The 16,181-nt window shown below is 37.4% G+C and overlaps 1 protein-coding gene across 1 annotated transcript in view; it reads right to left on the bottom strand.

The window, feature by feature from the left end:
* LOC133519477 (antichymotrypsin-2-like) overlaps positions 1–16,181 on the bottom strand; it is a 33,319-nt gene that overhangs the window by 9,073 nt on the left and 8,065 nt on the right. Inside the window, exons 3-7 of the mRNA XM_061853482.1 lie at positions 10,727–10,930; positions 9,673–9,771; positions 9,411–9,542; positions 3,339–3,551; positions 1,494–1,638 (exon numbers count right to left, since the gene is read on the bottom strand). Of these exons, the coding sequence (XP_061709466.1) occupies positions 1,494–1,638; positions 3,339–3,551; positions 9,411–9,542; positions 9,673–9,771; positions 10,727–10,930 (793 nt within the window). The remainder of the gene's footprint in view (positions 1–1,493; positions 1,639–3,338; positions 3,552–9,410; positions 9,543–9,672; positions 9,772–10,726; positions 10,931–16,181) is intronic.

The following is a 16,181-nucleotide window of genomic DNA, read 5'->3' as shown; positions in this document are numbered from 1 at the left end:
ATGATGAACCTCAACCATGTGTATCGTAAAAAACTCGTCATGACATTTTAAATGAGCTTAAACTCGATAGCATTATGGGAAGTCATCGATGAGTTCCATTGACAACTTCCGATTTCACTATCAGACCTTCGTGACCATGTGTATCCTAAAGAACTCTTCAAGACATTTTAAATGAGCCCAAACTCAATAGCATTACTAGTAGTTATCGATGAGTTCCATCAACACCTTCCGATTCCACCATCAGACCCTCACCACCATGTGTATCGTAAAGAACTCGTCAAGACCTTTAAAATGAGCCCAAACTCGATAGCATTACTAGTAGTTATCGATGAGTTCCACTGACACCTTCCGATTCCACCATCAGACCCTCGCCACCATGTGTATTGTAAAGAACTCGTCAAGATATTTAAAATGAGCCCAAACTCGATAGCATTACTAGTAGTTATCGATGAGTTCCATCTACACCTTCCGATTCCACCATCAGACCCTCTCCCCCATGTGTATCGTAAAGAACTCGTCAAGACCTTTAAAATGAGTCCTAACTCGATAGCATTATTAGTAGTTATCGATGAGTTCCATCGACACCTTCCGATTCCACCATCAGACCCTCTCCACCATGTGAATCGTAAAGAACTCGTCAAGACCTTTAAAATGAGCCCGAACTCGATAAAATTATTAGAAGCCATTGATGAGTTCCACTGATACAGGAGATGTGCTCAGACAGCTAACGATAAAGAAAGTGACTATAATAGGAGTAATAGGTACTAAACAAAAATATACCAAAATCAATGCAACGCCTTACCATATTAGGTAATTTGCCTTAAACTTTAGCATGTGTTTTGAAATCTACGTTGTACGCTACTTGACTTAACGTACACTTTTGTTTGAATTAGCAATATTAGGTCGGCAAATTACAAAGCCTTTGACAAATACCGACTGCCGCCGCGCCGCGCCGCGCACTCGCACGTGCACGTAGGGAATGGAACCGCCGTGTTTCGCGTCGGGCGCTACGTTAATAGACCATATGCAGTTCACGTAAAAGTTAAAACAGCTTGTTCGTATTTAATCAGCGCTTGAAGCGGTAACCCTTTCCCGGGTTTTTAATATCGGTAAGCGCTAACCTGAATTAATTCAAATAAAAGGATTAGTTTCTTAACCGGTAAGCCAATCAAAAGCTTACCGAAATGAAGCGGTTTTTGGAACACAGCTTTACAATAACCCGGGTTTTTGAACGGGTTAGGGTAAGCGGGTCCGGTCCCTGTTCGCCGGACGATATCGGCCTGGCAGTTCTTCGCAAAAGCTAACATTCGCGACTGACAGGCCGATATCGTCCGGCGAAATGGTAATCAGTGGGTCCGGGAGCCCCGTCGCCGGCGGCGAGCAAATGCGTTCGAGTTTTGAATTTCGAGTATCAGAAATTGTTCAAAGATAGACTACTGGGTCTAAAAGACACCTTCGTTTCCTTATATTGTGGTATAACATAAAGTACTCACCAGAAGCAGCAGCGGCTTCTGTGCCATTTTCATTTACGTCTATAACTGCCTTTTGTATGGCTTTAGATACGTATAAATGATGGTCTCCTGACACTATTTCATTTAAACCGGATTTTTGGGTTTTTAACATTTCATTTAATCCCAACTGAAATCAATTATTATTTAAGTCAAATCTTCAGAAATGAATATATTCTTCAGAGTTTGTCTAAGCTAACTCCGAGACCAAATCTAGGATGAAGCTTTCGGTTAAAGATGATTAAAGTGTGCAAAAGGGAAGCCATCACACTTATAAATATTTCATGAGTGCGAAAGGGGCAGATGACAAATAAAAAAAAAACGTGACGCCGTTCAGCCGTTCTTACTTCATGATGTACCAAAACGTAAGGTTAACGGATTAAAAAAACGAAAACCTGTAATCAGGACATAAAGTAGCTTGATAGAAAAGAACGTAAAAACATTACTATTTTTTTTTAACGAATTGAACAACTTTATTTGGGCACTTATAGGTATTTAAAGTTGTTCCCCCAACTTTTGTGATAGGATTCGGAATTTTCATATTATTTCTACTCAGAACTCTATGGCTGCTGCACGACACGACGCAACGTGGGTCTAACTGCGCAGCGACGCGCTTTCCATAGCGCTGACTAGACGCCGACGCTCAAAAGAAAATGAAAAAAGAAAATGTAAATGAAAAATTTTCTTTTATCATTTACATTTTCTTAAGAATCCTTAAGGGGCCCTGATTTACATTCCGCCGGACGGCCCGGACGGCATCGGCCGGTCAGTTGTTCGGAACTGTCAACTTTTTGTCCTAACTGACAGGCCGATACCGTCCGGCGGACTGTTAATCAGTGGGCCCCTTCACTAACAAAAAATATCCCCATGTTTTTGGTCCATTCTGTTACCTTTTATTCGTCGCTCGAACAGTGTAAGAATGTAAAGTCGAGTCATAACAAGAATTCATAACCCATTTCTTAAAAGAATCCTAGGACCTGAGAACCGAAATTCGCAAATTGCGGGTATCTTTCTCTTTTACTCTAATGAAAAGATACTCAGAGTGACAGAGAAAAATGCCCGCTATTTGTGAACTTCTATTTTCAAGGTTATAGCCCTGTTCCGTGACATTACAAGGGGATAATAGTTATTTGTTTAACAAGAGGGCAAAGTTGTTGTTTAACCTCTCGTGCTAATATTGATACATAAGCATGCGAAAGATTCCGAAATTGAACCACAAGCGTAGCGAGTGGTTCGATAAATGGAATCTTGAGCGTTGCGAGGGTTTCAAGGCTCGAGGGTTAAACAAATTTTGCCACCGAGTGAAACACAACATTTTTCACCACACCAACACAAGGTAAATACTAACTGTAAAATATCAAACAAAATAAAAGCAAATCGATTCAAAATGAATGTTATTAAATATAGATGATTCAAAATTATCATTTAAAAGTCAATTCCACGAGGCAACATAAGGAAACAACTCAAAATCTTCATTTGATTACTTTACCCCACATGTGGATAAAATGAAACTATCTCATCAGTTTTTGAACAATCAAGAGGGCCTTTACCAGTTGGTGTGGTGAAAATTGTATTCTTATATCCCGGTGTGACTTCTTTTATTGCATGTGGAACACCTACTGACATAACTTTTTTTTCCGCTACCTAAAGGTTGTCTGAAAGAGATCGCTTTTTAGCGATAAGACCGCCTGTTGTTTACCTCATCTTTATGTGTTGTATTATTTGTACTGTTTCTGTATTGAGGTGTGCAATAAAGAGAGATTTGTATAGAGGGACGTATGACAACCCTATTCTAGACATTATTATTCCAAGGCCATTAAAATCTTTTACCTTTTCATATGAAACCTTCAGATCTAATTCCGTAGTAGTTTTAAACTTCGGCATAGACAATATTACATTCTCCACTCGCATTTTATTAATAGCAGTCTGCATCAAATCTGGGGCTAGTTTTAATTTGTATAGCAGCAATGGCAACCCGTCCCTTGTATTTGGCAGGAATATAATAAATGATGCTTGGCCTCCAACGTAGGGGATTTCTATCATCTGTAAAATTAGTCCGTAAGTGTTTTGCCATAAAATGTATAAAAGTACAGAACGTTTTATGGTAATATACTTAAGGTGCAATTTTAGTTTTATGTGGACGAAATCACAGGTAAATGCTGAATTTTGTATAGGTAATTTCCTGCGGGATCCCAGACAAAAACCTTGTAATAATGAAAGATAATAGGTAACCTGGCACAACCACATTGTCAGTAGAAAAAAGCTGCAAATTTTAAAAACTTCTCATAGAAAAATTGAATTTCGTGCCGTTTTCTACTGTCTAGTAGGTGTGCCAGATTTATATATTATTTAATAATACCTAGTATTTTATGGCCTGGTTTATGGAGTGTGGAATTAAGAGGCCACAAGTGCCAAAGTTGTTAGTATTCAGGCGTCTAGATCTCAATATTGAAAACAACTACATGCCTGATATTCATATACATTAAACTTCAACATATATCCTTCAAACTGGTAAACTTGAAAACACGATTAGTAAAAAAAGCCTCGATACTTTTATTTTTCAAACATTGCCCCTTTTTTACATGTTTTTGGTCGGGACGTCGAAACCCTTGAGTGTTTAAAAATGATTCTTAGTTTAATAGTTGAGTAATTACCAGTTCTTTAATCTGGTAAAAGCTTTTTCTTATAAATTTTATAGTTTAGTTGTATACAGCAATTATCTGATTCGGCGCTTACGCCATGTAGTTTGAGGCACCCGCCTACTGTCGCCTTCTCATGTTTTGCGTGTTCTGGCAATTAGATCTATCTCGCTTTCTATTTTTAGAACAGACTGCGCCAAACTCATTGCGCGACGGACGTGTGTCAAATTTTCGCTGATCATTAATTATTGCGTTTGTAAATACATAGAAAAATTGTTAAGCTAGTTGTAAATATTTTCGTTATTTGTGTTTTGTGTGGTACATAATTAAACACATTTAGGTACATAATAACATTAAGTACTTTCTATATAAATTTGACCGTAACATACGGCTGCCGATTCGGCGAACAAGAGCGCATCGAACAGAATGGAGTCGCTGTTATTTATGCAAAATAGAGATGATGGGTAATGTTAATTATTACGTTCTATCTATATTAAAGTTTTAAATTACGTAAAATAAGAGTGAGTACTAGTTTACAAACTTTATTTTATATTGTTTTATCTTACAGAAAAAACTTCCAATACTTCACCTAACGAGTGGCGGGCAGAGACGCCGCCATTATTTTGGAATTTAGATAACGTATTTGGCTTAAAACACCTTATAAATTATTTCACCTAACTATTTTTTATAAATACTAAGATGCAGAGGTACAGAGCAAGTAATTCCAGACGTAAAAGTTAGCCGCGAAGAAATGTTATCATTGAAAAATATCCAAATAAAGATAAAAATTACGGCGAAAATTGCTTAAAGCCCGATTTGCTGCAAGAAGATTTAGATAAGCTAAAATAATCTTTTCTAAAAAAATTGGATAAAACAGATGAGGAACGAGAAAAAAAAAACAGTCCTGCAAAGCAACTGTAGCAAGTAAGAGAAATTTGTTGCAAATCTACTGGAAGCAAGAACAAAAATTAAATAAATGAATGAATTATTTAAATTGTGTTTTAATTATTTCATTTTACCATTTTCTTGGCGTGATTTATATGTTTATCCATGTCAAATTTCCATTTTCTAGAAAATATAAAAATAATGAAAGAAATATCGGGGGACGCTCTTACACAATATATCATTTAAACGCTTTCGCGTTTTTAACGCATATTAAATGCATACACATTATGCATATTACATATTTAGAACTGGGCATATCTGAGTCTAAACTTTATTTCGGGCAACTAGTGGCCCATAGAAAAAACCCTACCTACCTACCTATATACCTTAAAACGAGCATACATGTTACAAAAATATATATTTTAAAACTAAAAACTACAAAACACATTATGATTGCGATATTACGATTATACCATAGTTAGACTCTACGAGTTTCATTGTTCTAAAACTAAAGCGAGCGGGCGCGTTTCTCGGAATATGGTCTATGGCCCGGCCGCGCTTGCGAGTTGAGCCTCGCGGTGTATTGTAGAGGGGAGCGGGGCGCGGGGTGCGAAATCGCTCTAGCCGGCTTGCGATTGTGGACTCTTAAAAGGAGTGAAATCTCTTATAGGTAGTAGAACTGTTGCAAAAGTGTCCAGCTGACAGCTATAAATAATAGTTCCAAATCTCTCCAGAGTAGCGCTAGAGTAGCTTAGAACCTAGGCGTTATTGACGGAGTGAAGTGCACTGTCTATGATTTAATTTTTTTTCAAGTATTTTAGGTATTGTAGCGCCACCTATTTAAGGTTTTTTGATGACACTTTTTGGTACATGGAGATTCCATTCCTTACCTTCCATAGCCTGGTTACCAAAAAAAATTAAAATGTCATGTCGGGTGTTGCCTGTTTTTGGTATGGACTAGTGTTGTACTAAACCGAAAAGAATCGCAAAACATGAGTAAGAACTCCTCTCATTATTGTCTTATTGTTGAAAAAGCTATAATAAAATACGAAATAAGGTGCGTTCGGGTAATCCCGGACATCGGGTATGATCGTATTATTTGATTGTACCCTTATTTTGTGGACTTTTTTAAATGCTGGCAACCCCACGTGATGCGCCATTTTATTCTGCTCCCCTCTTCAGTCCGCACTGGTCGCTCCGACCGACGAGTCGCGTGTTATGTGCCGCGAAGTAAAATGCTAGAAGAAATCGTGTGTCCGAAAATACACTCCGCTAGTGTTTTGGCATTATTTGGTAAGTAGTTGCGTTTATTGTTTCTTTTACATAGTACGTATTAGTTTTATTAAATTTGTGATATATCTGTATAATTGAAATTGGGCTACGGCTACTGTAGGCTGAGATCCGGTCTTACCCGAGGTAGTGAAAGATCGGATGAAAATTATTTGATCTGAAACTGTCAGGTATTCCCAAACTTTGAATCTACACGGATTATAAGGAAGCTCAATTATGATGTTGATTATTGTGTTATAGTCTGATCATGGAGTCAGGATCAGGATAGTGGAACTTCTCAATGGTTTTTTTTGAGTGTGGGCTTGGAATTTTATTGCTTTTTGTTCTTAAGCTTAAAAATGTACATTTTTAAATAAAGAAAAGATTTAGTTCCAAATTATAAGAATAGATGGCGCTGTCATTATTTGGCCGATATGATTTTGGTTTTATGAGATTTCATTTTGCGTTTCGGAGTTTGAAAGCCTATCCGTGAAAATTAATGTTGGTACGGGCAGTTCACCCGACTGCCCTAACATGAGCGTCTTTCTCTAGGTACAAGATTCCACCAACACTAAACAAGAGTATAACTGCGTTATGCATAATTCCTTCTACACTTTATTCTTAAAGATTCACTATAAAAATAAAGAAAGCAAAACCATTTATATAAACCATAAACATTAAACTTGGATTTCAGAAATATTTTTTATAATTGTGTTACAGATTCATCATGCCTACGAAATACATTAGAAGTTCACAGCGAGCTTCATATTCTGAACAAGATTTGAAGACGGCTGTTGAAAGAGTGAGAAGGAAAGAGCTCACTAATGCCGAAGCATCTCGATTATATGGAATACCTACTTCCACACTCAATGACAGGGTGAAACAAAGGACGGGCCAAATAAGTGATAGCCTTGGTCGACCAACAAGTATACCGCCTGAGACGTGGTAGTAGTAGAGTCTGATACTTCTGACAACTTCTACTAGTCTCTTAAACGTTCTCCTAGCTTGATCTTTACAGCTAGTTATTTTGATGATTGATGTTAATAAGAGAGAAGATTTATTAATACGTGTAGGTACATACTTAGTGCAATTTCAAGTTGTTTCTATTTGTCAATCCAAGCTTATCCTGCACTCAAGGTATAAATTATGGTTCGGTTACGCTTGGTTTATTGTTGACAAAATGGTATATTTTACCTAATTATTTCGATTTAGAATGTTTATTATTATAAATAAGTAAAACTCCAATCGTGTTCAATTATTTCGACTGAAATTAAACAAGTAAACTTAAAGAAGCCAAAAAAACTGCGTGTACCAAATAAGATTGATCTGTAAGTAAGATATTAGGTATATCTAATTCTAATTACTTAGGTACACACATTTTGAGTTTTCTGACATTTGTATTAAAAGTATATAATGAATGTTGAGTAAAACTCGAGACTGATTTACAATGGTTGTATTTATTTTAGTTTTAGTAAAAAACACTTTCCTGATTTTCTTAGCGCTTGTAGATACGGCTATTGACCCAACACTTGTAGGTCGTTGACCCCACGATAAAAAGTTTGAGATCCACAATTTCTGTGTTTTTGGGTGGTTTGGGTAAGATCGGACGGAAAAAGTCGAAAAAAATATAATAGCTCCGGAAACTTTTGTTTCCTATACTTTTGTACAAATCTACTATATATGTTTGTCAGCGGATAAAGTCGGATTATTCTCTATAATGAACTCTCTACTAGCAGTAATAGAATCGATTTTACAGACCCGTCCGTTCTTACACCACCACGTAAAAATTCACAGAGGCCGAAAAATTTTTTTTTCATTTTTAAACACTCATTACACATTTACCTGCACGTGTAGGGATTTAATAAAATTACACGCAGTAGATTAGTTCTTTCTCTTTATTTTGATATATGAATCAGGCTCGTAGCGTATACACAAGCTGAGTAAATAAAATTCTATCAGCATCAACAAAAAACACCTAAAATTGTCCGAAACTTACCCGAACGCACCTTATAGTTTGGCTAGTCACTGCCGTCATTAGAAAAAGGCGGTAAATTTAAAAATACACGCGTGAAGGGTTGTCTTCTGATATAAAATTTTAATTCCGCACCTTTTCTACTGACAAGGTGGGTTTGCCACTATAATTAATATTTTTTACCAAAACAGATGAGAGATTTATGAGGATACTATTTCGGTAAATTCTTGCTAATAATTAAAGTATTTGTTTAACTCCCGACATCAAACAAAAAGTTCTAACACGTGTATCTATGACATTTGTGTGGCCGTCTGAGGCATTGAAATTTCCAACCGTATGAACCGATTTGTGTGTGGATTTCTATAAAAGATTTACAATAAACAGAGATGGTTCTTAGTTAAGTTTTAGTTCACTTCGAGGCGCTGTTGTGATTTTTATAGTGGGTATTTCAATTTTTCAATTGAGAGAGAATCTGAGAATTGCTAATGAAAATTAGTATTTACAGTATTATAGTCTAACAAGCCAACTTTGTCAGTAGAAAAGGTGAAGAATTTAAAAGACGTACGATGATCGATACTTTGCGCCTACGTTTTTGTCGTTTTTCGAGTTTGTGCACATTTTCTATTGACAAATTCTGACTTACCGGAGTATATCCCCCTTATTCATAAATCTTAGCAAACCTTTGTTAAACTTTGTTCCTTTCTAACAATGTCAAAATTACAATAAAGGACAGACGATTATCAAGCGTTTGCTAGACTTGACAGGCATTTATGAATAAGGAGGGCAGGCGGCCATATAGTCGGTCAAAAAAAATTTGTCAGTAGAAAGAGGCGCCTTTTTCTACTGACAAAGTTGTTTGACAGTTCTACTTACGGAAGGTGGGATAAGGAATGGAATCTCCATATACCAAAAAGTGACATCAAAAAACCTTAAATAGGTGGCGCTACAATACCTAGAATACTTGAAAAAAAAATCATATACCGCGCACTTCACTCCACTACTACTAACGCCTAGGTTCTTAGCTACTCTAGCGCTACTCTGGAGAGATTTGGAACTATTTTTTATAGCCGACCACTCGACACTTTTGCATAAGTTCTGCCTTTAGAGATTGCGTTCCTATAGTTCTACTATTCTCACCTGACAATCCAGCGCATCGTTTTTAGTATATTTGTATTTGCCTTCCCTCGTCATCATAGGAACCTTGCGAATGTCAGTAGCTGTATAAAAGTCTCGCATTTCGATGTCGTGGAATTTATTCATCCAGTTACCCTGAAATGAGTAATATGAATCACGTGTTTTTATCAATATTTATTTTGACAAAGAAATGGTCAACAATCTACAAACTAATATGCTGTATGTAGTGCTATATTATTATATGATTATCCAATTATATACATACCGAAAAATACACCGCGTTGACTAGTATCACCGAAGCGTGTGGAGAAATACTATTTGGCGTTATTATTTCCGGTATCAGGTTTTTTGTTTTTTCTCTTACCTGTAAGTGAAATGCACATTAAAACCATAATACGTAGAATCGACAAGATGGTTATAGATCTGAATCATAAATGTGCGACCGTACACCTACAATACACCGTACACCTACCCTTTAGGATGTCCGCTAGCTGGCGAGGGTGCACGGAGAGCGGGTACACACACGGGTGCCATTGTAGGTAAAATTACTCAAATCCGTCGCATCGCACACGTCCACGCCAGTTTCCATTGCTCATACTACACACTGTACTATTTTGGATGACCCGTTCACCCGCTCCGTGCAACCGCGCTAGCTAGCGGACGCCCTTAAGAGGCAACAGGAGTGCACAGTGGATTTTGGGACCCGAAAAAGTGACATGGTTCAGTTTATCACAAAATCGAATAGGCCTCCCCGAAACAAGTTAAATTTTTTTCTGATAACTTGTAGTTTTTTTTCTAGACGAATTTCACAAACGCTCAATACGACCCCGGAAAATTGGGAAAATGATTTATATCGACAAATGGATACAATGAATATGAACTTTTTTTGAGATTTTTCGCCTAACCTGGCGTCGTCCTTATCGCACTAGTTTTAGGAGCCGCTTCCATTAGCGAGACGGATCCTCTTAAACGTAAAATCAGCAATATTTAATGGCATTTAAGAGGCAACAGGAGTAGTCATTTCTCCATACAAACGTACACGACTGTTTCCTCCGTGGTCTTTGAAGCTAGAGCAATGATTTTTTTTCAAGACAGGTTATTATTATTAATACGTTCATTCATTGATTTATTTTTAATTTTTTATTGCATATTAATGATGGTACATAACAGGTATAATATCGTTGAATTTGGCGTTGTCCTTATCGCACTAGTTTTACGAGCCGCTTCCATTAGCGAGACAGATATTCACATAAAATATTTAAATCTCAGCTCCCGTATCCTCATAACTATTTTAATAAAATTGGGACTATTTTATTTACCCAGTTATTAATTTTACGGGCCACTTTCTCGGGTTGATGCATGTTAATTCTTTTGAAGGTAGATTTGAAAACTTCCTTTGCATCGCTTCTGAATTGAGATCTTAGCGTGTGGTCTGTGGAGATATATATTCTACTGCAAACTGTTAATTTCACACCAAACAGTGATCTTAGTCCAACCAGTAACGATTGGAAGCTCTTTTTCAGCTGTGGGAAATTATAAACAATTAATATTTAGAAGTAATAGTCCAGCGAGCAGGGGCCTTATTCGAGATGCACAACTGTCAAATTTCGCGTCCACATCAAATCAACACTTGATTCTATCGCATGTTGATTGTATCAAGTGTTGATTCTATCAACTGTGGATATTATCATTTGGAACAATCAAAACTCATTCATAGAAAAAATAATCAAACAAAAATCAACTTTGTTTATTACTACTATATAGTTTGAAATGGCTCTGAACTCGAAGTGGTTCGGTTTGATTTGATTGTCACCTGACTGTGGATTGCTAATGTCAAATTTTGACAAGTGTTGATTTTATTGCTAGACTTTATTGTCCATGGGCTTGGGCACCATCTTGGATTTTTTGACGTACGACAGGGAATACCCTTCCTTTCCTACAATATATGGCATAGAGTAAAGCGTCTTTTTTTTAAACATAAGTTTACAGGAATCAGCGACATCTTGTATTCGATAGGATAAGTAATGCGTTATGAACAATGCGGTGGCGAGTAGTGAAACTGTACCTGACAACGTCAATCAATTAAAAAGTGACCACACAGTTGATGGTCGATAAAGGCGATTATTAATTGAATTTTAACGACAATAAAGAACTATTGACATGCGATCTTTTTGTTGAACCCACACCTACACGTCGAATAATGCTCGCTCCACATATTCTCCTATAAACGCTCAAAATTGTAAAAAAAATTGATGCAATTTACTCCGCACCCAGTCTCAAGTTGCTTCTAAACCACATTCACGAACCAAGTTGTAACCTAACACATCTGTAAATATAAGGCATATGATTAGGAGATAAAGTCCGTTTTTTTTTAAATTACGAGATGGTTCATGAATAACCTTTATTACTATAAAAATAATACTACATTTGTCAAAAAAAAAATTCTGTATTGCGCTATTACATAATGCATAAAATTGATATAAAGATAGGTACCATAGTAGCTCGCTCACTTGGTCTATCAACAACTATTTTAATGCTCTTTGTACTCGTATACGCGACCCCATTGTATGTACAGTCGCCATCAGATATATCGGAACGCATGTATGAGATCTCAAATTATTAAGATAAGACCTACTGTACTGTCTATATTACTTACCAAGACCTAAGTACCTATTATTTATATGTACCTACACAAAGAGAATTCCTATGTTAAAAGGAGATTAAATACATATTTTGTTATTCAACTACAAATAAAATAAAATTTATCTTTTTCAGTTAACACATTTTTTTACCGATTTCTTTAATAAATCATCATCATTCTCCTGGCGCATTCCCTATTTGGGGTCGGCCCTCCTGATACATGATCGCCACTTGTTGCGATCTTTAGTCATTGCTGGCGTTAGGCCTAGCTCCGTCATGTCCTTGGAGATGGTTCTAGTCCAGTTGGTTGGCGGGTGACCTCTGCCTCTCTTGCCCTCGTCTATATCCATCACTCGTCTCGTCATGTGGTGTTCGTTTCTGCGCATTACATGACCATACCAGCGTAATCGGCCTTCCTGCATCTTATGGTGTATATCTGCAACTTTAAAAGTACCTCGGATATACTCATTCCGAATTTTATCTAACCGAGTAACACCTCCAGACCAGCGCAGCATTTTCATTTCAGTGACATGTATTTTCTGTTGGTCACACTTTCTCATTCCCCAACATTCAGATCCGTAAAGTAAAGCGGGTCTCACAGCTCGTTTGTACACGATGCCCTTGGTTTTAATTGGCATTCTTGCGTCACAGAGAACTCCAGTAAGAGATCTCCACTTGAGCCATCCTGTTTTTATTCTATTTTCAATGTCACTTACGGTATCGGCTTTAACATTAATAACGGACCCTAGGTACTTGAATTCCTCGACCTTATTCAAAGGGTTTCCATCGATTGTGGGTAGTGACTGCGTGCATATGTCGCTGTTAGAGAAATTGCAGTGCATATACTCAGTTTTCTGCCGGCTCACTCTCAGTCCATTGCCTTCCAATGATGCCCGCCATGCTTCGAGGTTCCTTTGAAGTTCCGGCAGTGATTCCTCTACTAGGACTACATCATCCGCATATAGCAGTGTCCATGGGGCCGGTTTTTGCAAGTCATTGGTGATGTAGTCCATGACGATGTTAAAAAGCAGGGGACTCAGAGTAGATCCTTGGTGAACGCCGACTTTCACTTCGAAGGTGTTACTCATGCCGGCAGGTGAAATAACTCGGGTGGTAACATTGTTGTACATGTCTTGAACGATACTTATGTACTGTTCCGGTACTTGTTGGGCCCTGAGTGCTTGCCATATGAGTTGACGCGGTATTCGGTCAAAAGCTTTTTCAAGATCTATAAAGACCAAGTGGAGATCCTTTTTAAGGGCTTTGTATTTGTCCATTAGTATCCGTAAAGTGTGTATCGCATCCGTAGTGCCTACTCCCGCAGTAAAGCCACACTGGTTTGATGAGATGGTTGTGAGTTTATAAAGTCTTTTGACCATTACTCTTTCCCAAATCTTAAGGGTATGTGACGTCAGCTTAATCGCTCTGTAATTTCCACACTCCGCTATATTTCCCTTATTCTTATAGAATGGTACCATGTTGCTCAGTCTCCACATATCAGGCATAGTTCCTTTAGATAAGATAAGGTTAAATAGATTTGTTAGCCATTTTACACCGTAAGCACCAGCTTTTTTCCATAGTTCTGCAGGTATTTCGTCAGGGCCTGAAGCTTTGCCATTTTTCATTGCTGTTATAGCGGTTTTAACTTCAGTAGGTGTAATGACTTCTATGGGGCCATGAATAGGAGAGAGTAGTTTCATTGGCTGATGTGGAAATTCTTCATTCAGCAGCTTTTGATAATATTCGTGCCACCTGCTATTTATCTCTTTATCTGTTGTTAATAATTTTCCTGAGTTATCATTGATGTATTTGTTTTGTTTGAAATCTTGTGATTGTTTATTACGTTGTTTGGCTATTTTAAAAAGTTCCTTTTCGGTTTCAGCATTTTGAAGTCGAGATATTAGCGCATCCTCTGATGAAGCTTTAGCGATGGCTGCGGCTCGTTTTGCTGCTCTTTTTGCAACAAGATACTCATTTTTATCTAAATCCGCTTTAGATTTTTGCCATATTTTAAAGCTACTTTTCTTTTCAGCGATCGCTTGCTTTACTTCATTGGACCACCAACTAGCATCCTTACCGGTATTTAGTTTACTGCCTTTGGATATCCCCAGGGTCTTCTTGGCAATCGTTATAGCATGGGCGTGTAAATCATTCCAGGCTGCGTTGGCGTCTTTTTTATTGCAATCATCTATAGAGTCTACGAGATATTCTTCTACTTGTTTCATGGTTGTGAAACCTTCGGGTTTATTCAAATTATACCACTTGATTCTAGGGAGCGATTTAATTTTGCGGTTTTTGTTCCAATTTGGCAATGTTAGACAGGCTACAAGAAGACGATGTTGGGTGGTTAAAGGTTCACCTGGGATAACCTTGCAGTCTCGAAAGAGTCTGCGCATGGCCGCATCACAAAGAAAAAAGTCAATCTGTGTGGAGACACCTCCGCTTTTGTAAGTGATTAGGTGTTAAACCTTTTTCTTAAAAAAGGTATTGACTATGCGCATATCGAAGTTTGATGCTAATTCCAATATGTCCTTTCCTTGATCGTTGAGGATGCCATACCCAAAGTTACCATGAGCATTGCCGTCCCTTGGAGCCTTTTGGCCTACGTGTCCATTTAGATCACCTGCAATGATTTTCCTTTCCGTACTTGGCATACTTTGAAGTAGCTCTTGTAGTTCCTCCCAAAAGGCTTGCTTTTCTTCTTTTTTGCGGCCTGTCTGTGGTGCATATGTAGAAATAATGTTAAGACACGGCTGATTGTCGAGCGCTAGTTTGACGTACATAATTCTATCGTTGATTCGGTCTACTTTAATAACTCTTTGTTTAAGGTGTTCGTCGAGTATAATGCCCACCCCGTTCCTAGTGGACGAGCCATGGTAATACAGTTGGTAGTTGTAACCAATATTTCTAGACTTTGAACCTTTCCATTTGAGTTCTTGAATACAACATATATTTATATTACGTCTATGTAAAGTTTGTGCCAATTCGTGGCTACGTCCGATTTCTTTAATAAAATAAAACATTAAAGTATTATGTGACTATATTTCATTGTCTTCGGTGTAGATTATTTACTGATGTTCCAATTTCCTGTATCAGTTTGGTACCAGGAAATATAAAAACTACACCTCTTCAAAAACATGATAAAAACACTTAAGTCAAAAACGTATACATAAAATATTTGCCCTATATTCTGGTCGCTCGGTAGGGTGCCCAGAAGGCTGGGTGCATTTCCGCGCTGGTTAACAATGCTGATCCTCTGGTCACCAGAAGCCTATATAAGGCGCTCTCATAGAGCCACGCTAGTGCCCTAGAGTTTCAAATTCAACCCCAAGTGCCACAAATATGTAGTTAAGGGTTTAAATTCTGGATCAAGAACATGGAATACTATTCGCTAGTAAGGCCATAGGTATTAGAAAAAAATAATAGTAGGAGACGGCCGTGGTCATGGTAGGTGGTACAGGTGGGCCAGGCAAGCTCTGAAATTATGCACCTATTTTACTATAACTTTGTTCACCTGTGTATATTTACTGTTTCCATGATAATCATTTTTAATATGTAGCCCGTGTAATCGGGCTGTATAATTGGTCTCATATTTTTTAACACAAAATCATAATTATAATTCAATAATTAATGGTGTTTTACGTATTAATCATTAATGTACCTATTTTGCAAAATTTTCTTGCATATAATAATACTGTTTACTTCAATTGACGTGTTTATTATTTTCGTTACTATGTCAACGTTAATACTTAAAAAATTATAACGTGAAGGTTGAGTCCGCAGTACAGTTACAGTTTACATACATAGTGGCATTAGCACAGTCGGATTAGGACCAAACTCGAAATGTCTGAACATTCATGAAATTTGGTATGTATATACGCCCCTTAAAGGCCCCTTTTTCATTTGACATTTGGGGACCTCGAGGAACCGCAGCCATCTTGGAAAATGTGGACCATCCAGGAGAAATTCGCGTTTTACTCTAAATCTACGTTCTTTATTCAATAATCGTGTAAGGCAACATTCAAGCTTATAAAATTCTACATAAAATAGTTTTAGACATCTTTGCGAAAAAAAAATGATCTTGCTTTAAAAAATACTTGCTAAACCCAGATTTAGCCCTTATACCTTTTCATG

The sequence above is a fragment of the Cydia pomonella genome, chromosome 7, assembly GCF_033807575.1.
Source record: "Cydia pomonella isolate Wapato2018A chromosome 7, ilCydPomo1, whole genome shotgun sequence".
Lineage (NCBI taxonomy): Eukaryota > Metazoa > Arthropoda > Insecta > Lepidoptera > Tortricidae > Cydia > Cydia pomonella.
This window is presented reverse-complemented; position numbering and strand designations above follow the sequence as displayed.